We start from the raw sequence: 24,293 nt of genomic DNA on the forward strand, positions 1-24,293 counted from the left end.
GGGGGGGGGGGGGAGAGAGAGAGAGAGAGAGAGAGCGAGAATGCGCTATTTTACAAACAATCACATGGGGAGGGGAAGTTTTAACTAGGCCAAGGAGTACAACTAATTGGGTTTCAAACAACTTATGTCAGGCCAAAAACTGGATGCCAAGGAAGGAACTATATTAAACAAACCTATGACAATCTCCTTGAAGATATTAACTATCTTTGTTTTTGTCTTTGTTTTGTAATCTTTACACGGGGTCATGCTAATCTTTTATTATCCCATTTTTAGTATATGTGCTACTAAAGTGAGCACCAGTTACATAGTTTTTAAAATAACTTAAACATTTTAAAATATATATTTAGGGAGCAAAAGTGCAAGTTTCTTACATGCATGTATTTCATTGTGGTGAAGTTTGAGTTTAGGGTACTCATCACCCGAACAGTGAACAGTGTACCCAATAGGTCACTTTTCAACCCTCACCCCCTCCTACCATCCTACCTTTTGGAGTCTCCAGTGTCTGTTATTTCACTCTACATGTCCGTGTGTACCAATTGTTAGCTCCCACTTATAAGTGAGAATACACAGGATTTGTCTTTCTGTTTCTGAGTTATTTCACTGAGGCTGATGGCCTCCAGTTTCATCCATGTTGCTGCAAAAGACATGATTTCATTTGCTATGGCTGAGTAGCATTCCATTATATGTATACATATATTTATTTATTTATTTATTTATTTATTTATTTATATATATATTACATTTTCTTTATCCAATCCTACATTGATTACACTTAAGTTGATCCCATATCTTTGCTATTGTGAATAGTGCTGCAATAAACATTCAAGTGCTGGTATCTTTTTTAATATAATGATTCTTTTCCTTTGGGCATATACCAGTAGTGGGATTGCTGGATCAAACGGTAGTTTTATTTTTAGTTCTTTGAGAATCCTCCATACTGTTTTTCATAAAGGTTGTACTAATTTACATTCCCACCAACAGTGCATGTTTTCTCTGAAGCCTGGCCAACATGTGTCATTTTTAGACTTTGTGTGTGTGTGTGTGTGTGTGTGTAAGACAGAGTCTCACTCTGTTGCCCAGGCTGGAGTGCAGTGGCACAATCTCAGTCTGCAACCTCTGCCTCCTGGGTTCAAGCGATTTCGTGCCTCAGTCTCCTATCTGGGATTACAGGTATGCACCATCACACCTGGCTAATTTTTGTATTTTTAGTAGAGATGGGGTTTCACCATGTTAGCCAGGCTGGTCTTGAACTCTTGACCTCAGGCCATCCCCCCACCTCAGCCTCCCAAAGTGCTGGGATTACAGGCATGAGCCACCTTGCCAGGCCTAGACTTTTTAATAATAGCCATTCTGGCTGGTGTAAGATGGTATCTCATTGTGGCTTTAATTTGCATTTCTCTGATGATTAGTGATATTGAACATTTTTTATGCTTGTTGGCCATTTATATGTCTTCTTTTGCCAAATATCTGTTCATGTCCTTTGCCCACTTTTTAATGGGGTTATTTGTTTTTTCTTTTTGAGTTGTTTGAGTTCCTCACAGATTCTAGATATTAGCTCTTTGTCACATGCACAGTGTGTAATATTTTTTCATTCTGTAGGTTGTCTGTTTACTTTGTTCATTGTTTATTTTGCTGTGTAGAAGCTTTTTAGTTTAATTAAGTACCATTTGTCTATTTTTGCTTTTGTGGCATTTGCTACTACATAGTTTTAATGGTTTCTTTGGCTGCCTTCATTGCTCCTGTTTCCTTGGACTTTTTCTTTTCCTGTTTGTTTTGGTATCTGTCATTCTGGTGATTCTTGGCTGGCTGTTCATGTTTTGAAGTGGAACTGCTAAACAGCTGCCAAGTGGCCAGGCTGGACTTGTTGAATGATAGACTTACAGTGGGCAATTGGATGTAGCCCTTGCCATTTTGCCAGAGGTCCCCAAAATGTTGGAATCTGAAAGTTCTCCAGTGTCCTGCCTGGAGGGCCTAAACTTCATTAGGGTTCTAGGAGTCCAACAGGCAAAGGGCTGAGGGACTAACTGCATTTACTTAACTCCTTTTTGTTTCCCCAGTGAAATTACTCCTTTTTGCCCTCAGCTATCCAGGGATCTTCTGTGCTAGGCTTTAGTCTCCTACAGGGCCCCTCCATGTTCTGAGTAGAAGGGGCATTATAGGAGACTAGAGCCTAGAAGAGAGACCTGAGGATTTAACCTCAGAACTCCTTATGAAGATTTTCCACCATCTCCCCTGTGTTCAGCCCACTCTGCATCATGGTCTTCAGATGTCCCTATTGCCTCTGATGTCCTATTTCTATCTTTGAGAAACATTTTGTATATGTAGAGGCTATCTAATCCTTGAAGGTTCAGATAAAACATTTTAAAAAACTATCTGTTCCTGGTGTTTATTTTTCTTTGCATTATAGAAAAATTTTCAAACACAACAAAAGTAAAATAAATGATGATGACCCTATTAACTTAAAAATCACATAATCTATGCATTTAGAGAGAAGTATTTCTTGTAAAGGGTTACAGCCTGCAAGGTGGCCATGTTACAGGCTGGGAACCACAGCCTCAGGGTTAGATCAGAGACGGGCACTTCGAAGGAAGAGGGGTAATGACTGGGTTGGCCAAACGTGCATATTCAGTAGGTTACAGGAGGATCTATGAATATTCATGAAGGTGGTCCTGATGCATGTGTATTGAACAAACATGCATATTACACATGCCCATGTTCACCTTGGGATGGAGCCATTACATTTAAATGTATTACATTAGGCATTATACGTTAGAATATCTTTGGAGTTCAAGTGCACAGCCTCTGTAAACTGACCAGAACCAGTCCATGGTCCGTGATCTTATCAGGAGAAAGTTACTGAAGTCAGTCTTTTGTCCAATCAAAGCTATAGTTATGGCTTATGGAGCAGGGGGTTGGTTAGTCAGCGTCTGCTGGTAGATGTGCTGTGAATTGTTCTAATGTTGCTTGTCTCAAGGCCAGCACTTGTTTAACTGCTAGAGGAAAAGAAAAACCTTGGGGCAGTTAGGACACAGCTTATTCTTCAAGTGTAGGTGTGCATGACTTAACCCTTGCCTGGCCTGGCTTTAGGTCTTGTTTATAGTTTGGTACCTTATTGCCACAAAGGATCTGTTCTGTTAGTCTTATTCTCAATTTTAACATAAATGCTGGTCAGTTCTGTCTACACTGCAAAAAGGAGAGAATATAACAAGGTGTGTCTGACCTCCTATCCTGTCTTGGCCAGGATTTCGGTTTTTAATGTATGCCTGGGATCCCCTTGGCCAAGAGAGAGTCCATTCAGTTGATGGGGAGGCTTAGGATTTTATTTTTAGTTTACAACTCTTTTTTTTTTTCAAATCTTTTGTAGCATAACTTCAATAATTATCAATATATGACTGATTGTGGTGCCTTTCCTACAATAATTTTAATTGTTATTGGTTAATTTAGGTTTTCTAATTTTTTTAAAGTCAACTTTGATACTTCTGTTATTTTTGTAGTGAAGTATCCATTTATGAGCCTTGTGGCTAAGGGTTATAGTTCCAGAAACAGATTGTCTGGTTTTGTTTTTCCATGAGGGTAGTCATTTAAGCTCTCTGCGTCTGGGTTTCCTCATTTGTAAAATGGGAATAATAATGTTATTTATTTCATAGGATTGTTGAGAAGATTCAATTAAATCATACACGCAAAGCACTTAAAATAGTATCTGGCACATAGCAATGTAATTGTTATTGTTTAAGTTTTATTGTTATTATTTAAGTTTTAAAATTAATTGGTATGAATTTTTTAATGGAATTATAATTTTTAAATTCTCAACTATATTTTAAGTTATGTCCCTTTTTCATTCCTAGTGTTGTTTACTTAAAATTCTTCTTTTCTTCTGATTGATCTTACATAGAATGCCTTTGTTTTTTTCTTTTTTTTCTTTTTCATAGAGACAGAGTCTCACTCTGTCACCCAGGCTGTAATGCAGTGGCACAATCATATATGGCTCACTGCAGCCTCAAACTTCTGGGCTCATGTGATCCTCCCGCCTCAGCCTCCCAAGTAGCTTAGGACTACAGCACACCATCACACGTGGTGCATATTTATATATACACACACATATATATATTTATAAAATGTATATCTAATATATATCTATAAAATAGATATCTAATAAGATATATATATGTGTATGTGTATTATAGAGATGAAGTCTCATTATGTTGCTCAGGCTGGTCGTGAACTCCTGGCCTCAAGCAATCCTCCTGCCTTGGCCTCCCAAAGTGGAGGGATTACAGGTGTGAGCCACCACACCTGGCTCGACTGCCTATCTTAATAATCTTTTAAAGTAATTGCCTTCTTTCCTTGTTCCCTCTAAGTATGCTGCATCCCACAAGTTTTAATATATTGTATTTATAAGTGTTGAGTTTAAATATTTAATAATTTCTATTGTGGTTTCCCATTAAACCCATGATTAGAAATTATTATATATACAAGTATATTTATATAAAATAATTTTGAATGATGGTTTTAATAGGAAACCACAATATAAATTTGGCTTATTATATATAAACTATAGAAGCATAATAAATTTACTTTTCTGAGGCTTTCCGTGACCTAGTATATGCGCTTTCTTTGTAAATGGTGTCATTTGTACTTGAAAAGGAAGTGTGTTCTCTATTTGTTAGAAATTATTCTTCAATTTGTTTATATGTCCTTTTTTTTTTTTTTTTTTTTAAAGACAGAGTCTTGCTCTGTTGCCCAGGCTGGTGTGCAGTGGTACAGTCTCAGCCCATTGCAAAGTCCACCTCCCGGGTTCAAGAGATTCTCTTGCCTCAGCCTCCCTAGCAACTGGGATTATAGGCGCATGCCACCACACCTGGCTAATTTTTGTATTTTTAGTAGAGATGGAGTTTCAGTATGTTGGCCAGGCTGGTCTCGAACTCCTGACCTCAGGTGATCCACCCACCTCAGCCTCTCAAAGTGCTAGGATTACAGGTGTGAGCCACCACACCCAGCTATATGTCCTTTTGTCTTAGTTTTTTTATCTGTATTAAAATCTCCCATTGTGACTATGGATTTGGCCATTTATCCTTGAAATCCTACCCTTTTTAATGTATACATTTTGAGGCTGTGTTCCTTTTACTTTATAGTCATGAAGGTGAAGGAGAAGGCTGGGGTAGGAAAGCTGGACCACACTAACCACAGGAGGAGATTTCCGGATCAGAAAGGTGAGGTCACTTTGAGGACTTTACGCAAATCTCAGGAGGCACTGAGAATTCTCTGGATGTCTTTATAACAACTCTTTCAGCTGGAGAGTCTAGGGAGCAGGTCCCTTTTCCTGACTCATCCACAGTGTCTCCTTGAGGCTGGTGGGACCAGCCTTCATGGTATCCCCAGGGGACTGCATGGTCAGGCCGGAGATAGGAAACTGCCACTTTGGCTGTGTGGATTAGAGTATAGCTTCCCCAACACAAAATGTAACTCACCTAATTTTACAAGATCTGCAAACCATAATAAATGCCAAATGTCAACATTTTATATTAATAGATTCCCAAACTGCCAGCTCAATTAAAACTAGTGCAAGAGGATGTTGGGGTGGCAGGTATTTCTGTTGCTCCAGAATTGCTGACTTTAGAGGCCCAAAGCCTCCTACACACTACAGAGAAGAAGCCACAGGGCTTATGAAAAGGCAGTCAGGTGGGTGGCTAGTGCCATCATTACCCCAGCCCCAAGTGAAGGAAAATACCAACCTCGCTGTCCACCTAGAGGCTCTGTGAGCTGCAGAATGTGTAGAGCCACTTTGGAGCTGTCAAGCAAGAAAAATGTCCTAAAGAGTTGCTAGGAGAACTTGGCACATGTCCTGAGCCAAACTGCAAGATACTTACGGTGAGAGGAGAGGTCCTGCAGAGCCACGAAGGAGAATGTAGACTTGGGTGAGGACAAGCCACTCTCTACAGTTCACCAGCTAAATCACCATGCTCTTTTGATTATGATAGAAGCCAAGAAAAGAAGGGAAAATTTAGATTCAGAACAGAAAGTAAAATATTTTTTTGACAGCCATCTCCTCTGATTTTTTAAATAAGTATACTCTTCCTGTGTATGGCCCCTTACAATTTGCATAATCATGTTCTCATACATGATCCCATTCTATCTTTTCAGATGCCAGTTTGGTAGAGAAAGGATTTTCATTCCCACATTACAGATGAGTTCACTGAGTCCCACAGAGGCAAGATGGCCACAGATCAAGTAAAGGACAAGCCAGGGAGCACCCAGGGCAGCTGCCTCTTGGGATGGGGTCTTTCTGATATACCTGCTTCTTTTCATTTCCATTCCTGGCCTCAAGGGTGGAGAATAGGAACTTGTCATTGGAAGACCCAAATATACTAAGCCCTTAGAGTGGAACTACTTACCTCTAAGTGCTAGTGTCTACTTCTTATCTCAAATTGCAGCTTGCTTAAACAATGCAGTGTAGGGAAGGGAAGTTCCACCATGATGTGGGGAGATGAGAGGAGGAAGAAAGGAAACTAGTCATTCTGACACCCGTCCCCTAGGAAGCGAGGCCACACTTCATAATAATCTCCACTTCATTTTCTTCATCCCTGTTACACCCAGGAGAGAATGGGATCCAGAAGAGCATGCAGTGGGGTGAGCTGGGACTATATACAGATTTGGACACTGACATCCAAGTAACCTGACCTCCAGTACCTAGGAATGCACCAACCAGAGTGGACTCATACAACATCTCTCTAAAGCATATTCAGCATCTCTCTAAAAGGCTTAGACATGCTTCTCCATAGTTCAGTTGAGAAACACTATAGTGTTATTTGAAAGTAGACATCGATTAATTCTAACTGTATATTGCAAAGTCTAGGGCAACCACTATAATTTTTTGAGGGGTATAATGATACACTCAGAGATGAGAGAAAACAGAATCATATAAAGTGCTCAATTAAAACCACAGGAGGAGCTGGGCATAGTGGCATGTGCCTGTAGTCCTAGCTACCCAGGAGACAGAGGCAGGAGAATTGCTTGAGGCTAAGAGTTTGAGGCCAGCCTGGGCAACATAGCAAGACCCTATTTCTTAAAAAAAAAAAAAAAAAAGGACAAGTGCCACAAACACAAAATAGTTGTAAACATAGTAGATATTAATTAACTGATATCAATAATCACTTTATTTATTTAGAGACGAAGTCTTGCTCTGTCGCTCAAGCTGGAGTGCAATGGTGCATCTCAGCTCACTGTAATCTCTGCCTTTCGGGTTCAAGCAATTCTCGTGCCTCAGCCTCCCAAGTAGCTGGGACTGCAGGTTCACACCACTACGCTGGTTTATTTTTTATATTTTTAGTAGAGATGGGGTTTCGCCATGTTGGCCAAGCTGATCTTGAACTCCTGACCTCAGGTGATCCACTCACCTCAGCCTCCCAAAGTGCTGAGATTACAGGCGTGAGCCACTGCACCTGGTCAATAATTACTTTAAATATGAATCGTCTAAACATATCAATTAAAAGACAGAGGATGTTAGAAAGGCTCAAAAAACAAGACGCAACTATGTGACAAGAAACCTACATTGAATATAAAGACACAGGCTAGGTGCGATGGCTCACACCTATAATCCCAGTACTTTGCGAGGCTGAGGTGGGGAGACCACTTGAGATTAGGAGTTCGAGACCAGCCTGGCCAACATGGTAAAACCCTGTCTCTACTAAAAATACATAAATTAGCCGGGCATGGTGGCACACACCTGTAATCCCAGCTACTCGGAAGGCTGAGGCAGGAAATCACTTGAATCCTGCAGGTGGAAGCTGCACAGAGCAAGACTCCATGTCAAAAAAAATGCAAATACACACACACACATATATATATGCACACACACACACATAGATAGATAGATAGATACAGATGAATTAGAAGTAAAGGGAGGGAGAAAGATATACCATGATAATACTAATCAAAAGAAGGCAAGAATAGGTATTTTAATTTCAGACAAAGAAGAATTCAGAGCAAAGAACATCTCTTTAACAGGGATAAGGGAGGGCATTGCATCATGATAAAAGGGTCAGTTCTTCAGGAAAACGTGATTAGTCCTTAACATGTATACACCTAAGAGCAGAGCATCAAAATACATGAGGCAAAAAAATGACAAAACTGAAGAAGAACAGACAAATCAGCTATTATAGTTGTAGACTTCAACACCCATCTACCAGTAATTAACAGATCCTGCAGGCGGAAAATCAGTAATGATACAGTTGAGAGGAACAGCATATTAATCACCTGGATTTAATTGACATTTGTATAATGCTTCGGCCAACAACAGCAGAATACACATTCTTCTCAAGCTCATGTGGAATATCCACCAAGACAGACCACATTCTGGGACATAAAACACACCTGAACAAATTTAAAGAAACAGAAGTCATGCCGAGTATGCTGTAATACCACATTGGAATTAAACTAGAAATCAATAACAGAAAAATTACTGGAAAATCCCAACAGATTTAGAGATTAAACAATATACTTTTAAATAATATATGAGTAGTCAAAGAAGAAGTCTTAAGAAAATTTTGAAAATATTTTTGACTAAATGAAAATGAAAATTTAACTTATCAAAATTTGTGGGATACAGCAAAAGCAGTGCTTAGAGGAAGATGAATAACATTAAATTCATATATTAGAAAAGAAGAAAGATCTAAAAGCAACAACCTAAGCTCCCATTTTAGGAAACAAGAGAAGGAATTGCAAAATAATCCTAAAGCAAGAAGAAAAAAGGGATAATACCAAATAGAGCAGAAATCAGTGAAATTAGAAATAGGAAACAATAGAGAAAAATCAATGAAACTGAGGCTATCTCTTAAAAAGATTAATAAAATTGATGAATCTCTAGCCAGGCTAACCAAGGAAAAAAGGGAGAAGACATACATTGATATCAGAAATGAAAGGTGATCATTATTGATTCCATGAGCATTAAAAGGATAATAAAGGAATATTATGAACAACTCTGTGCCTACAAATTTGATGACTTAGGTGAAATGGACTAATTTATTGAAAGACACAAACTACTAAAACTCACACAGGAGAAATAAATAATTTGAACAGGTCTATTACTATTAGAGAGGTAATAGATAATAATTAACAACTTTACAAAAAAAAAAAAAAAAAAAGCAACAGACCTTGATGATTTCACTAGCGAATTCTACCAAACATTTAAGGAAGAAAGGATATCAATTGTCTACAATCTCTTCCAGAAAATAGAAGCAGAAGGAATACTTTCTCACTAATCCCATGAGGTCAGCATTATCCCAGTACAAAACCAGATAAAGACATGACAAGAAAGAAAAACTACAGATCAATATCCTTTATGAATATATATGCAAAAATCCTCCACAAAATGCTGGCAGATCAAATTCAACAATGTATAAAAATAATTATACCCATGACCCAAAAGGATTTATCCCATTTATTTAAGGCTGGTTCAGTATTCAAAAGTCAATTAAGATAATTCATCGTATCAATAGGCCAAAGAAGAAAAATCACACAATAATGTCAATCGATGCAGAAAAAGCATTTGACAAAATCCAACACCTATTCATAGTAAAAACTTGCAGTAAACTAGGAATAGAGGGAAATTTCCTCAACTTGATTTTTTAAAAAGCTACAAAAAAACTATAGCTAACATCATACTTAATGATGAGGAACTCAAAACTTTCCTACTGAGATCAGGAACAAAGCAAAGAGATCCCCTTTCACCAGCCCTTTTCAATATCATACTGGAAATTCTAGCTAATGCAATAAGACAAGAAAAGGAAATAAATGTATATAGTTTGGGAAGGAAGAAATAAAATTATCTTTGTTCACAGATGATATAACTGTCTATGCAGAAAATTCCAAAGAATTTACCAAACAACTCCTGTAACTAATAAGTAACTATAACAAGGTCTCAGGTTGTAGTCTTAGGGTATAGTTGCTTTTCTATGTACCAGCCATTGAAATTTGAAATTTAAGACATGATACACTAGCACCAAAAATTTTAGACATAAATCTAACAAAATGTATACAGGATCTACATGAGAAAAACTATAAAGGTAATGAAGGAAATCAAAGATCTAAGAAAATGAAAAAATATTTCATGTTCATGCATAGGAAAATTCAACATTGTTGTCAGTCCTCCCCAACTTGATCTATAGGTGCAATATAATCCCAGTAAAAATCTTAGCAAGTAATTTTTTTTGGATGCCGACATATTGATTCTAAAGTGTATATGGTAAGGCAAAAGACCCAGAATATCCAACATAACACTGAAGAAGTACAAAGTTGAATGACTGACACTACTCAACTTCAAGACTTACTGTAAAGCTACTACAATCAAGTGTGATATTGTCAAAAGAGCAGACAAATTGATCAGTGGAACAGAATAAATAGCCCAAAAATGGACCCACACAAATATAATCAGCTGATCTTTGACAATGACACAAAGGCAATTTAATGGAAGAAGAATAACATTTTTAGCAAATGGTGATGGAATGACTGGACATTCATATGCTTAAAAAAAAAAAAAGAATCCAGGCTGGGTGCAATGGCTCATGCCTGTAATCCCAGCACTTTGGGAGGCCAAGGCGAGAGGATTGTTTGAGCCCAGGAGTTCAAGACCAGCCTGGGCAATGTAGAGATTTTGAGACTACTAAAAATTTTTTTAAAAATATCTGGGTGTGGTGATGCATGCTTGTGATCTCAGCTATTCTGGAGGCTGAGGTGGGAGGATTACTTGAGCACAGGAGGTCAAAGCTGCAGTAAGCCATGATCATGCCACTACACTCCAGTCTGGATGACAGAGTAAGACTCTGTCTCAAAAAAAAAAAAAAAATCAGACATAGTCCTTACACCTTTCAAAAAATGATCTTAAAGTGGATCTTAAACCTAAATATATAATGCAAAACTATAAAACTTCTAGAAGATAACATATGAGAAAATCTAGGTGACCTTAGGTCTGGTGATGAGTTTTTAGATACAACCCTAAAAGCACAATTGATGAAAGAAAAAAATGATAAGCTGGACTCTTAAAATTAAAAACTTCTGCTCTATGAAAGACATTTAAGAGAATGGAAAGAAAACCCACAGACTAGGAGAAAATATTTGCAAAATGTGTATATCTGATAAAAGACTTGCATCTGAAAATACCAAAAGAACTTTTAAAACTCAACAATAAGGAAACAAACAACCCAATTTTTTTTTTTTTTTTTTTTTTTGAGAAGGAAGGAGTCTTGCTCATGTCCAGGCTGGAGTGCAGTAACCGGATCTCAGCTCACTGCCGACTCCGCCTCCCAGGTTTACGCCATTCTCCTGCCTCAGCCTCCCGAGTTAGCTGGGACTACAGGCCCCGCCACCTCGCCCGGCTAGGTTTTCTTCGTATTTTAGTAGAGACAGGGTTTCACCGTGTTAGCCAGGATGGTCTTGATCTCCTGACCTCATGATCCGCCCGTCTCAGCCTCCCAAAGTGCTGGGATTACAGGCTTGAGCCACCGCGCCCGGCCAACAACCCAATTTTAAAATGGACAAATGATATAAGCAAACACCTCATCAAAGAAGATATACAGATGGCAAATAAGCATATAAAAAGATTCTAAATGTCATATGTCATTCGGGAATTGAAAATTAAAACAATGAGATCCACTAACACCTATTAGAATGGCTATTTTTTAAAAAACTGACAATACCAAATGCTGGTGAGGATGCAAAGCAATAGGAAATGCTCTTCCATTGCAGGTAGGAATGCAAATAGTATAACCACTTTGGAAGACGGTATGGCAGTTTCTTACAAAACTGAACATAGTCTTGTCATCTGAACCAGTAATCATGTTCCCAGGTATTTACCCAATTAAGTTGAAAATTATGTTCACATAGAAGCCACATATGAATGTTTATAGCTACTCTATTCATTATCACCAAAACTGGAGGCCACCAAGATGTCCTTCAATAGGAGAATGAATGAACAAACTACAGTACATTCATCAGTGAAGTGTTGTTCAGAGATAAAAAGAAATGAGGTCATTGGCAAAGCCTGAGTCCTTTCCTCTCACTTTCCTCCCTGGCCAGCATGAGGTTCACCACTTGTTCCACCTTCTCCAACTACCAGTCCCTGGGCTCTGTCCAGCCGCCAAGCTATGGCGTCTGGCTGGTCAGCAGTGCGGCCAGCATCTATGTAGGTGCTGGGGGCTCTGGTTCCCGGATCTCTGTGTCCTGCTGCACCAACTTCCAGGGCGATACAGGGTCTGGGGGCCTGGCCACGGGGATGGCTGGGAGTCTGGCAGGAATGGGAGGCATCCTGAATGAGAAGGAGATCATGCAAAGCCTGAATGACTGCCTGGCCTCCTACCTGGACAGAGTGAGGAGCCTGAAGACTGAGAATAGGAAGCTGGAGAGCAAAATCCGGGAGCACCTGAAGAAGGGACCCCAGGTCAGAGACTGGAGCTATTACTTCAAGACCACTGAGGACATGAGGGCTCAGATCTTCACAAATACTTTGGACAACGCCCACATAGTTGCGCAGATCGACAGTGCCCGTCTTGCTGCTGATGACTTTAGAGTCAAGTATGAGACAGAGCTTGCCATGCACCAGTCTGTGGAGAGTGACATCAGTGGGCTCCACAAGGTCATTGATGACACCAATGTCACTTGGCTGCAGCTGGAGACAGAGATCAAGGCTCTCAAGGAGGAGCTGCTCTTCATGAAGAACCATGAGGAGGAAGTAAAAGGCCTACAAGCCCAGATTGCCAGCTCTGGGTTGTCCATGGAGGTAGATGCTCCCCAATCTCAGGACTTTGCCAAGATCATGGCAGACATATGGGCCCAATATAATGAGCTGGCTCGGAAGAGGTGAGAGGAGCTAGACAAGTACTGGTCTCAGCAGATTGAGGAGAGCAGCACAGTGGTCACCATACAGTCTGCCAAGGTTGGAGCTGCTGAGATGATGCTCATGAAGCTGAGATGTACAGTCCAGTCCTTGGAGATTGACTTGGACTCCATGAGAAATCTGAAGGCCAGCTTGGAGAACACCCTGAGGGAGGTGGAGGCCCAGATGGAGCAGCTCAATGGGATCCTGCTGCACCTGGAGTCAGAGCTGGCACAGACCTGGGCAGAGGGACAGCCCCAGGCCCAGGAGTACAAGGCCCTGCTGAATATCAAGCTCAAGCTGGAGGCTGAGATCACCACCTACCACTGCCTGCTGGAAGATGGTGAGGACTTCAGTCTTGGTGATGCCCTGGACAGCAGCAACTCCGTGCAAATCATCCAAAAGACCACTACCCACCAGATAGTGGATGGCAAAGTGGTGTCTGAGAACAATGACACCAAAGTTCTGAGACATTAAGCTAGCAGAAGCAGGGTACCCTTTGGGGAGCAAGAGGCCAATAAAAAGTTCAGAGGTTAAAAAAAAAAAAAGAAATGAGCTATCAAACCTTGAAAACACATGGAGGAAGCTTAAATGTATATTGCTAATTGAAAGAGCCAATATGAAAAGGCTTCATAATATATGATTCCTGTAAGAGTTAAAGAAAGGAAAGAAACATGGAAAGTGGCTCAACAGTCAAAGACAGGTTTATTTTGGAGAATAAACCTGAGAGGGGCTTCTGGCTGATTTGGGTCAGAAGCGCTCTCTCTTACAGACTAAGACTGTTTATTTTAGAGTGAGAGAACTTACCACAAGCTTGGAATGTTTCTCTGTGGGGGAGAAGTTTATGGTGGGGTTGGAATGTCTCTGGTGGGAGAGGCAGTTATCCTGGGGCTGACATCTCTCCAGCTGGAGGGGAGCTTATCTCAGGGCTGGCATGTCTCTGGTCAGGGAGGGGTTTGGAATGTTTCTAGTTGGAGATGTTATTTGTGGTTTATGGTCATGCTCACCTTAGCCATTAGGCTGATGCCCTTTGGATTTATATGGTTTTTGATCAAGGTGAACTTTAGAATGGCAGTGCTTATCCAACAAGATGGTGATGCTCCTGCTCTGTCAATTCCAACTCTATGATATTTTGGAAAAGGCAAAATTGTAGAGATAGTAAGTAAAAAGGGGGTTGGAGCCAGGCATGGTGGCTCATGCCTATAATCCTAGCACTTTGGGAGGCCAAGGTGGGTGGATCATGAGGTCAGGAGTTCAAGACCAGCCTAGCTAACATGGCGAAACCCTGTTTCTACTAAAGATACAAAAAATTAGCCAGGCATGGTGGTGCATGCCTGTAATCCCAGCTACTTGGGAGGCTGAGGCAGGAGAATCACTTGAACCTGGGAGGGGGAGGTTGCAGTGAGCCGAGATCACACCATTGCATTCCAGCCTGGGCGACAGGGCAAGACTCCATCTCAAAAAAAAATTTGAGGGGGCGGGTTGGAGAGAGGAAGGGGTGGGATGAAGAGGCGAAACAAAGGATATTTAGAGTAGTGAAGCTATTCTATATGATATATAATTGTAGATGGTTGTCCTTATGCATTTGTCAAAACCCATAGAAGTATCTAGACAATAGAAGAGTAAACTTTAATGTAAACTATATAGTTAATAATAATGTATCGGTATTGGCTCATTAATTATAACAAATGCACCACACTAATGCAAGATGTTAATAATAGGGAAAACTATAGGGGTGGAGGTGGGGTTAGGGTGGAGGTAGGTACATTGAACTCTGTGTACTGTCTGCTCAATAATTCTGTAAATCTAAAACTGTTCTAAAAATCTATTAATTATTTTAAAAATTGTTGACTTAAGACAACTCTGATGTTAAACTGGTAGCAATATCCTATCTGAGAGGTGAGGGAATTCCAGCTGCCTCTGTGTGCTTTGCCCATTACCCTGGTTTTCAATAATAATCAGGCTTATTAGTGGGATTCTGAATTAGGGCTCTTGGTAACTTTAGTTCTTAGAAATTTTAGTTTACAAAGCCAGCTTTGTGAAACGCTCAATAACTCACTTTTCTGATAAGTAGTCTATGTAGTCCTTGATTGTTAGTAAAAATGGCTCTCAGTAGAAATGCATATGACTTTCCCCTAACAATCAAAGAGAGCACTTGGCATTTTGAACTACATCTGTGACCCACTAAGGGACTTTCCCCTGAACCACGTGTCATAAGTCATATCCAATAATCACTGTTCCGGACAAGCAAGAACGGGGAATTGGGAGTTCTGCTCATTCTAACAGAATTCTAATTATAGCACTGAGGGTATTCCCTCCAGCAACTGTTGTTTTGGTTCATTACTGGAGCTCTGTCAAACCCAAGCCTCAGGGCAATGACCCCATCCTGGCATTCCGTGTCTTCCATTTTGCTTCTGCAGCCCAATCTCTTCATAACTAATGGATATTATGGGAAAATGCCAATTTTCAGTAACCTTGCCTCCCCTGTCTTTTGTGCTGTGCCCACAGAATGCCCTTCTATCCACATTGGGCTTCCAGTACCCACGTACCCTCAAAGAAAAACTGACCAGAAGGGACATCTTTCGGGCCTGCAAAAAGTCCACTGGGGCCTGCGGCCAGACCAGCCACAGCAGGAAGTGACTGGCCCGGGGAGTGAGGCAAGCAGCCGGGACAGCAGCGTGGATCTTATCAGCAGGACTCGTGAGTTCCTTGAGTGGTGCATTCTGGGGAGCCATCCTGCTGGTGTGCCCAGATGGGACCCAGCAGGGCAGGGGGGATTTTCTGGAGAATGTGGGTAATGCTCCACATGGCTCAGCCTAGCCTCTCAGGCCCCCTCTGCTCTGCTTCCATTTTTGGCCAGCCTTCCTGCTCACTGACGCTTTTGGTCAGACTGAAGCCCTCTGTCTTTCTCTAGGGACTTTGAGACCTCCAGTCTGATCCATTCTGTGTTGATTTCATGGTTTCATTCTCAGAATTATTTCCCTCATTTCCAAATTCCAAGGACCATACGGTCGTTGCCCTAAGAACCAATAATGGACATGCTTGTTTTGTACAAGGCATTGTGTTCAGTAAACTGAAGTTCTTGTTACATTAGCTCCACCCTCTCTCCTCACTGGAGCTGAAAGGCCTGGTACAGAGTTGTCTAGTCACCCTGCATTGTAGCTTGCAAGACACCTAGGAAGCTTTCTCCCGGGACAACAAAGACCCCAGGACTGCCTCTACTCCTTCAGAAAACAGCACTGGGCTAATTAAAAATCAGTCTTTTGCTCTTTCCTGTGGAAAGAAAATTATCAATCTTAAGAGGAGTAAAAGGGACTAGAATCCTTAGAGCACAAATATGACGTTTTATTTTCTAGACTTTACTGATGTTTCTGGGGACGTGATTTCACTCTCAGCATATCCCAAACCTGCCTAATAAATAGTATTAGTTCGGTTTCTACTGTATATAGCTCACTGTCTTGAGCATGGAAAAGTTGGTTTATTTTACCTTCCAAGGAGTGTCAGAGGCAGTGACTGCATCTTAGTATCCTGGCAGGAGACCTGATGCACCTGCTCTCACAGGACACGGGAGCTACCCCCAACCCTGCAGAGCCCTCTACAACCCCGCTCATTGGCATTAGGTCGACCAGGGCCTGTGGCTTTTTCAGAGTAAACGTGCCTTTGTAGAAATGGTAAATCCTTTGGAGAAGTCCAGTGTAAGAGATGGGCTGTAGTTAAAATACAACACACACACACACACAAAACACACAAAACACGTGCACATGCACGCATGCACGCGCACATGCACACGCACACACACAGAGTCCTGCTGAGGAGTGGGAACATCAGAACCAAGAGGAAAGCAAGCCTGCTGGGAAGACCTCTTGCCCCCATGTTGGCTCTGGATGCCTCACACATATTGACATGGTCTCTGAGATATTCCCCTGTCACCCCACCACCTCTCCTGTATTCAGGATTGAGGTCGTCCTTGGAAAGTAGAGTCTGCTGGGTCCCTCCTGAGCCAGAGAAGAAGAAAGGAGTTTAGATTTGGTGCCCTCTGCTCAAAGACTGTAGAAGAGGTGACATGGAACATCACAGAAGTAGTTGTAGATGGTGGATTTGACATTGTTTTGGTGGTTTTCCGTTCAGTTAAGTGGACACTGATTTTAACTGCAAACCAAAGAAAAAAGAATGTAGAACCTTTTGGCATATGTATATTTTTTGAGACACAGTCTCATTCTGTTGCCCAGGCTGGAGTTCAGTGGCGCGGTCTTGGCTCACTGCAACCTCTGCCCCCTGGGTTCAAGTGATTCTCGTGCCTCAGCCTCATGAGTAGCTGGGATTACAGGCACACACCACCACACCCAGCTAATTTTGTATTTTAGTAGAGACAGGGTTTCACCATGTTGGCCAGGCTGGTCTCGAACTCCTGACCTCAAGTGATCTACCTGCTTCAACCTCCCAAAGTGCTGGGATTACAGGCATGAGCCACCATGTCCAACCCCTTTTTCATATTTGTACCAAATATATTGATGCATTTCCTTCACTGCCTGCTCTTCCTATACTATGTGTGTGTGTTACTGGCTTGTTCCCAACAGGGCTGTGGAGTAGGAAAGGGAGAATGGGAGAGCCTGGGAGGATGGGGAATTTTAGGCCATGTCTCATAAGCTGGAGTAAAGTGAAGACCCCTTTTAAAGGGAAAATAAAGTCCTGTGGACCCACGAAAATGCATTTTTATATTTGTAGGGCGCCAGGAAGCCACATATTCCAATTTGAGAAATAATCTAACTAATTAGGGTTTTATTCCATAAAAATATCTTCCAATTATGAATTATAACCCAAGTTTTGCTATTCCATCTAATAAAAGGAATTTTTAAAGATTATCATCAAAATGGAAACAAAATTTAAAAGTTCAAGTGAAACATTTCTACCCCTGAGAATACATTCCAGACCCCAGTTCCAGACACTCCGGTTTGAGGAAGCCACAAAGCCTGATAACAAGGTCACCAACCACAGTGATTTTTCTGCAGCGCATGAGCATTGAGTTGGTTTCTGCCATTCTTCATGGAGTGGAAGTCTCAACCTGCAGTGTTTCACTTCTAAGCAAAATGGGCACTGTATGTGTGATACAGATATAAACCTTGCTCTTGCCACATCTCAGGGATAGTGTCAATGCCCTGTGGAAGGGAAAATGAAACAGCGCTAGAATCGTTTTACCTGCCTCATCTGGATAATTGTCTGAATCTCCCACTTCTCTTTGCTGTAGGACACCTGACCACATATGTTTTTCCTCTCTGAGTGTCCTGTCTGTTCTATAAATCCATCCAGACACCTAGGCAGGGGGCCCAGCTGGTCTGGCTGCATAGCCCAGCAGGAACTCCCACTTCAGAGGACAGGGGCATCCTGCAGAGTATGAGGGGCCTGGGCCAGGCAGGGTGGCTAGATGTGTCTGGGCCTGAGGGTCAGGCACACTATGCAGATGGAGGATTGAGCAGAGACCCCCTCAGTTCCTGCCTTACAGAATAATGGCAAAGATCCAATAAGACAGTGTATGTGAAGGGGCTTGGTACCTGTGAAAGCCCCCTGAGAATGATAGTTCAATATCATTTTTTAAATGTATAATATTAATAATCATAACTATAAAGTTGAAACAAAGGCCAGGTAGCTCACTTTTATTCCTTTCTCAGAGACCCATGAGGGTGCCTTTAATATATGCTGCAAGGTTCCTAACCTCCAGGACAGTTTTGAAATACACAATCCAGCTGCCTGACATGTTAGATGTGAATGGGGCTTGGGTGTCTGTACTTTTCTATTAAGTTCCAGAGTACCTGGTTAAAAGATACACTGTCCTAAAGAAATTTGATGGTTCCTTGAACCACATTTAACTTACAGAACCCTGTGAAGTCCCTGCTCTCACTCCAGTTGAGGCCCAAGTAACTGCTGGTCCTCATTCCCACAGCAGGTCAGGGGCAGGAAAGAGGCCAGCCCAGGCATCCTTGTCCTTCTTGTACTGGCTCCATACCCTACATGGAAAGCAGCCCCTTGCTTCAAAGTTGCCCTCTGGATCATGTCAGAGCCCCTTGGAGAAGACATCTTGCACCTGGAGATGATAGACCCACAAACAGATAAGCATAAATTGGTGGGAGGTATGCTGATGGAGGTCTGCACAGGAAACTATAGGAGGAGAAACAGGAGCACATAGGCCCAGGTGGTGAGTGGTGGCAGAGGGGGCAGCACGGGCTTCCTGGAGCAGGTGACAACTGTCATGAGTCTTAAATGATAAGTAAAAATTAGCTAGAAAAGGCAGCTGGGAGGATTAAAGAAAAGGAAATTCATACATTTCTCTTTTCTAGCTTTATTGAGGTATAATTGACAAAATTATGTATGTTTAAGGTATAAAACATGATTTGATAAACATATCACATTGTGATATGTGATATGTGATATGTGAATTGTGATATGTTTATCACATTGTGATATGATTGCCACAATCAAATTGGTTAACACCTTCATCACCACTCATAGTTACCTTTGTGCGTGTGTATGGTAAGAACACTTAAGATCTCTCTAAGCAAATTTCAAGTATGCAATACAGTATTATTAATGATAGTCACCATGCAGTACATTAGATCCCTGGAAAATTTTCATCTTTGACCAACATCTCCCCATCTTCCACATCCAACCCCTGGTAAACACTGTTCTGCCCTCTGTTTCTATGAGTTCAGCTTTTTCAGATTCCACATATAAATGAGAACATGCAATAGTTCTGGCTTATTTCACTTAGCATCATGCCCTCCAGGTTCTTCCATGTTGAAACAAATGACAGAATTTCCTACTTTTTTATAGCTGAATAATGTTCCATTGTATATATTTATATATGCCACATTTTGTTTATCCCTTCTTCTGTCAATGGACATGCAGGTTATTTCTGTTTTGGCTATTGTGAATAATGCTGCAGTGAACATGGGCATGTGGATATCTTTTTAAGATATTGATTTGGCTTCCTTTGGATGTATACCCAGAGATGGGATTGTTGGATCATATACTAGTTCTACTTTTTATGTTTTGAGGAGCTTCCAGATTATTTTCCATAATGACTGTACCAATTTACATTCCCACCAACAGTGCACAAGTGTTCCCTTTTCTCCACATCCTCGCCAATACTAGTTACCTTTTGTCTTTTTGTAGCCATTCTAACAGTTATGAGGTGTTATCTCACTATGGTTTTGGTTTTAATTTGCATTTCCCTGATAATTGTGATGGTAAGCACTTTTTCATGTACCTATTGGCCATTTCTATGTTATATTAGTCCGTTCTCATGCTGCTAACAAAGACATACCCGAGACTGAGTAGTTTATAAAGAAAAAGAGGCTTACTGGACTCACAGTTCCACGTGGTTGGGGAAGGTTCACAATCATGGCAGAAGGTGAAGGAGGAGCAAAGACATGTTTTACATGGTGGCAGACAAGAGAGCATGTGCAGGGGAACTGCCCTTTATAAAACTGTCAGGTCTCATGAAATTTATTTATTTATTTATTTATTGAGATGGAGTTTTGCTCTTATTGCCCAGGATGGAGTGCAATGGCACAATCTCGGCTCCCTGCAACCTCTGCCTCCCAGGTTCAAGCAATTCTCCTGCCTCAGCCTCCCAAATAGCTGGGATTACATGCGGGTGCCACCACGTCCAGCTAATTTTTGTATTTTTAGTAGACATGGAGTTTCTCCATGTTGGTCAGGCTGGTCTCGAACTCCCGACCTCAGGTGATCTGCCTGCCTCAGCCTCCCAAAGTGCTGGATTACAGGCACGAGCCTCCCATGACACATGGATATTATGGGAGCTACAATTCAAGGTGAGATTTGGGTGGTGACACAGCCAAACCAAATCATATGTCTTCTTTAGAAAAACATCTATTCAGATCCTTGGCCTTTTTTTAAGGGTCTCACTGTGTTGTCCAGGCTGGACTTGAACTCCTGGGATCAAGCTATCCTCTTGCCTCAGCCTCCTGAGGCACTGGGACAATAGGCACATGCCCCTGTACCTGGCTTCCTTTGCCCATTTAAAAATAGGATTATTTGGTTTTTTTGCTATTGAGTTGTATGAGTTCCTTATATATTTTGTGTATTAAGCCCTTATCAGATATATGGCTTGCAAATCTTTTCTCCCATTCTATGGGTTGCCTTTTCATTTTGTTGATTGTTTCCTTTGCCATGCAGAAGCCTTTTCATATGGTGTTGTTACCTTAGTTTATTTTTGCTTTTGTTACCTATGCTTTTGGTGCCATATCAAAAAAAAAAATCACTGCCAAGACCAGTGTAAAATAACTTTTCTCCTGTTTTCCTTTAGCACTTTTATGTTTTGAGGTCTTACATTTAAGCCTTTAATCCATTTCAAGTTAGTTTTTTGTCGGTAGTATAAGATGGAGTCCAATTTTATTCTTCTGCATGTGGATATCCAGTCTTTTCAACACCATTTATTGAAGAGACTAATCTTTTCACTTTGGTTATCCTTACCACCCTTGTCAGATATTAGTTGACCATGTATGTGTGCATTTGTTTCTATGCTTTCTATTATATTCCCTTGGTCCATGTGCCTGTCTTTATGCCAGTACCATATTGTTTAGATTACTATAGCTTTGTAATATAATTTGAAATCAGGAATTACATCTTCTCAATCCTCACACCACCAGTAAAAGGGAGATATTATTATCCCCATCTTCATATGGGGAAACTAAGGTTCAAAGAGATGTAGCATAATGTAGATGTTAATCAGTGAAGGTGTGAAATAAAAACAGATCTATTGACTCCAAAGACTGTGCTTGCCCTTTCACTACATTACTTTCCTTTGTAAGATGTCATTGGTCAGTCACCATGTTGGACCCAGGCTGATAATGATGTCCTTTCAAGTACCCAAATTGCCTTATGTTGAAAGGAATAGATAGGTAGGAAATAATAGGCCATAGCAGTTGGTTTATTTATTTTCTCTCTTCCTCCTTACCACACCTTCCCCCAGTGTGAATATATTAATAATTTAGGAAGTCAGTACTTAGTAGCCAATCAATTTTGACTTAAGCAGAACTCATATGATGAATAGAATCATCAAACTGTGGTGAAAGTCAGTAGGAGCCAGGATTTCTACCCTGGGGGAAAAAAATGTGTTTTCTGGCTGTGAAAACCTCTTGAGAGGCCTTTAGGAGAAAGAGGATTAGAATCAGCTTTAGAAATGTGGTTGCACTTCCACTTTTCTAGGCTGCTAATAAGAACTGGAGCCAAGATTTAAGAGAAACAAGGTTGGTCAAGCCCAGCTGGGGTGTGTAGACCCTGGAGTCTCAGTATTCTCATCTGGAGAGTGAAAGATTGTTGCAGGGTGGCCAGTTGTCTCAATCTGCCCAGGACTGAGACATGTCCCAGGATGAGGGAGGCAGGACTTTCAGTGCTGAAACCAGGTCGGTCCTAGCCAAACTGCAAGGTTGTTCATGCCAAATNCATATGGTGTTGTTACCTTAGTTTATTTTGCTTTTGTTACCTATGCTTTTGGTGCCATATCAAAAAAAAAAATCACTGCCAAGACCAGTGTAAAATAACTTTTCTCCTGTTTTCCTTTAGCACTTTTATGTTTTGAGGTCTTACATTTAAGCCTTTAATCCATTTCAAGTTAGTTTTTTGTCGGTAGTATAAGATGGAGTCCAATTTTATTCTTCTGCATGTGGATATCCAGTCTTTTCAACACCATTTATTGAAGAGACTAATCTTTTCACTTTGGTTATCCTTACCACCCTTGTCAGATATTAGTTGACCATGTATGTGTGCATTTGTTTCTATGCTTTCTATTATATTCCCTTGGTCCATGTGCCTGTCTTTATGCCAGTACCATATTGTTTAGATTACTATAGCTTTGTAATATAATTTGAAATCAGGAATTACATCTTCTCAATCCTCACACCACCAGTAAAAGGGAGATATTATTATCCCCATCTTCATATGGGGAAACTAAGGTTCAAAGAGATGTAGCATAATGTAGATGTTAATCAGTGAAGGTGTGAAATAAAACAGATCTATTGACTCCAAAGACTGTGCTTGCCCTTTCACTACATTACTTTCCTTTGTAAGATGTCATTGGTCAGTCACCATGTTGGACCCAGGCTGATAATGATGTCCTTTCAAGTACCCAAATTGCCTTATGTTGAAAGGAATAGATAGGTAGGAAATAATAGGCCATAGCAGTTGGTTTATTTATTTTCTCTCTTCCTCCTTACCACACCTTCCCCAGTGTGAATATATTAATAATTTAGGAAGTCAGTACTTAGTAGCCAATCAATTTTGACTTAAGCAGAACTCATATGATGAATAGAATCATCAAACTGTGGTGAAAGTCAGTAGGAGCCAGGATTTCTACCCTGGGGAAAAAAATGTGTTTTCTGGCTGTGAAAACCTCTTGAGAGGCCTTTAGGAGAAAGAGGATTAGAATCAGCTTTAGAAATGTGGTTGCACTTCCACTTTTCTAGGCTGCTAATAAGAACTGGAGCCAAGATTTAAGAGAAACAAGGTTGGTCAAGCCCAGCTGGGGTGTGTAGACCCTGGAGTCTCAGTATTCTCATCTGGAGAGTGAAAGATTGTTGCAGGGTGGCCAGTTGTCTCAATCTGCCCAGGACTGAGACATGTCCCAGGATGAGGGAGGCAGGACTTTCAGTGCTGAAACCAGGTCGGTCCTAGCCAAACTGCAAGGTTGTTCATGCCAAATTGCTATGAGTTGTTAAATGATAGATAAATAGATATTAGATACCTCACATGGTGCATGGTGCCTGGTAGGCACTTAACATATAGTTGGTTCACTTTATACACATTAACCCAATTTAAGAGCACCATGCCCAAATCTTTTTCCTCTACAAGTGGGCATTTGTTTGGTTTGGCTGCCCTCATTGGTACTGAGAAGCTTATAAGATCCTTCTGATGGAAGGAGTGTGAAAAATATTCAAGCCTTCATCTATTTGCCAGGTATTGAGCAACGCTGGGGTCACCAGAAGATCAAAATTATGCCAAGATGAGAAGTAAAGGAGAGAAAGGCTTTCTGTTAAGACACTGGAACCTCACAAAGTTCCAGAGCCTTAGGACCAAAGACATGTTTCATGCTGTCTTTCTTTTCTGTTAAAGAAGGAGCAAGGGTTAGGATAGAAAATAAGTTTATCTCTAAAACATCTCCTGCACTAAGGAGTTCCTGAGGCAGGCTATGTTTCAAACATAGGAACAAAGACAATTGGCTTTCTTTTTTTTTTCTTCTTTTTTTCTTTTTTTTTTGAGACAAAGTCTTGCTCTGTCACCCAAACTGGTGTGCAGTGGCACAATCTCGGCTCACTGCAACCTCCACTCTGGGTTCAAGCAATTCTCCTGCCTCAGCCCCCCAAGTAACTGGGATTACAGACGTGTGCCACCACACCTGGCTAATTTTTTTTTT

General features: G+C 41.0%; 1 protein-coding gene and 1 pseudogene across 1 annotated transcript in view; both read left to right on the forward strand.

Moving 5' to 3' along the window:
* The window catches only part of SLC4A5 (solute carrier family 4 member 5), a 110,737-nt gene that overhangs the window by 6,296 nt on the left and 80,148 nt on the right, over positions 1 to 24,293 (forward strand). Inside the window, exons 2-3 of the mRNA XM_017860114.1 lie at positions 5,133 to 5,210; positions 15,374 to 15,565. Coding sequence (XP_017715603.1) covers positions 5,133 to 5,210; positions 15,374 to 15,565 — 270 coding nt within the window. The remainder of the gene's footprint in view (positions 1 to 5,132; positions 5,211 to 15,373; positions 15,566 to 24,293) is intronic.
* Positions 12,071 to 13,342, forward strand: LOC108520673 (keratin, type I cytoskeletal 18 pseudogene; annotated as a pseudogene).

The sequence above is a fragment of the Rhinopithecus bieti genome, unplaced genomic scaffold, assembly GCF_001698545.2.
Source record: "Rhinopithecus bieti isolate Rb0 unplaced genomic scaffold, ASM169854v2 scaffold_54265, whole genome shotgun sequence".
NCBI lineage: Eukaryota > Metazoa > Chordata > Mammalia > Primates > Cercopithecidae > Rhinopithecus > Rhinopithecus bieti.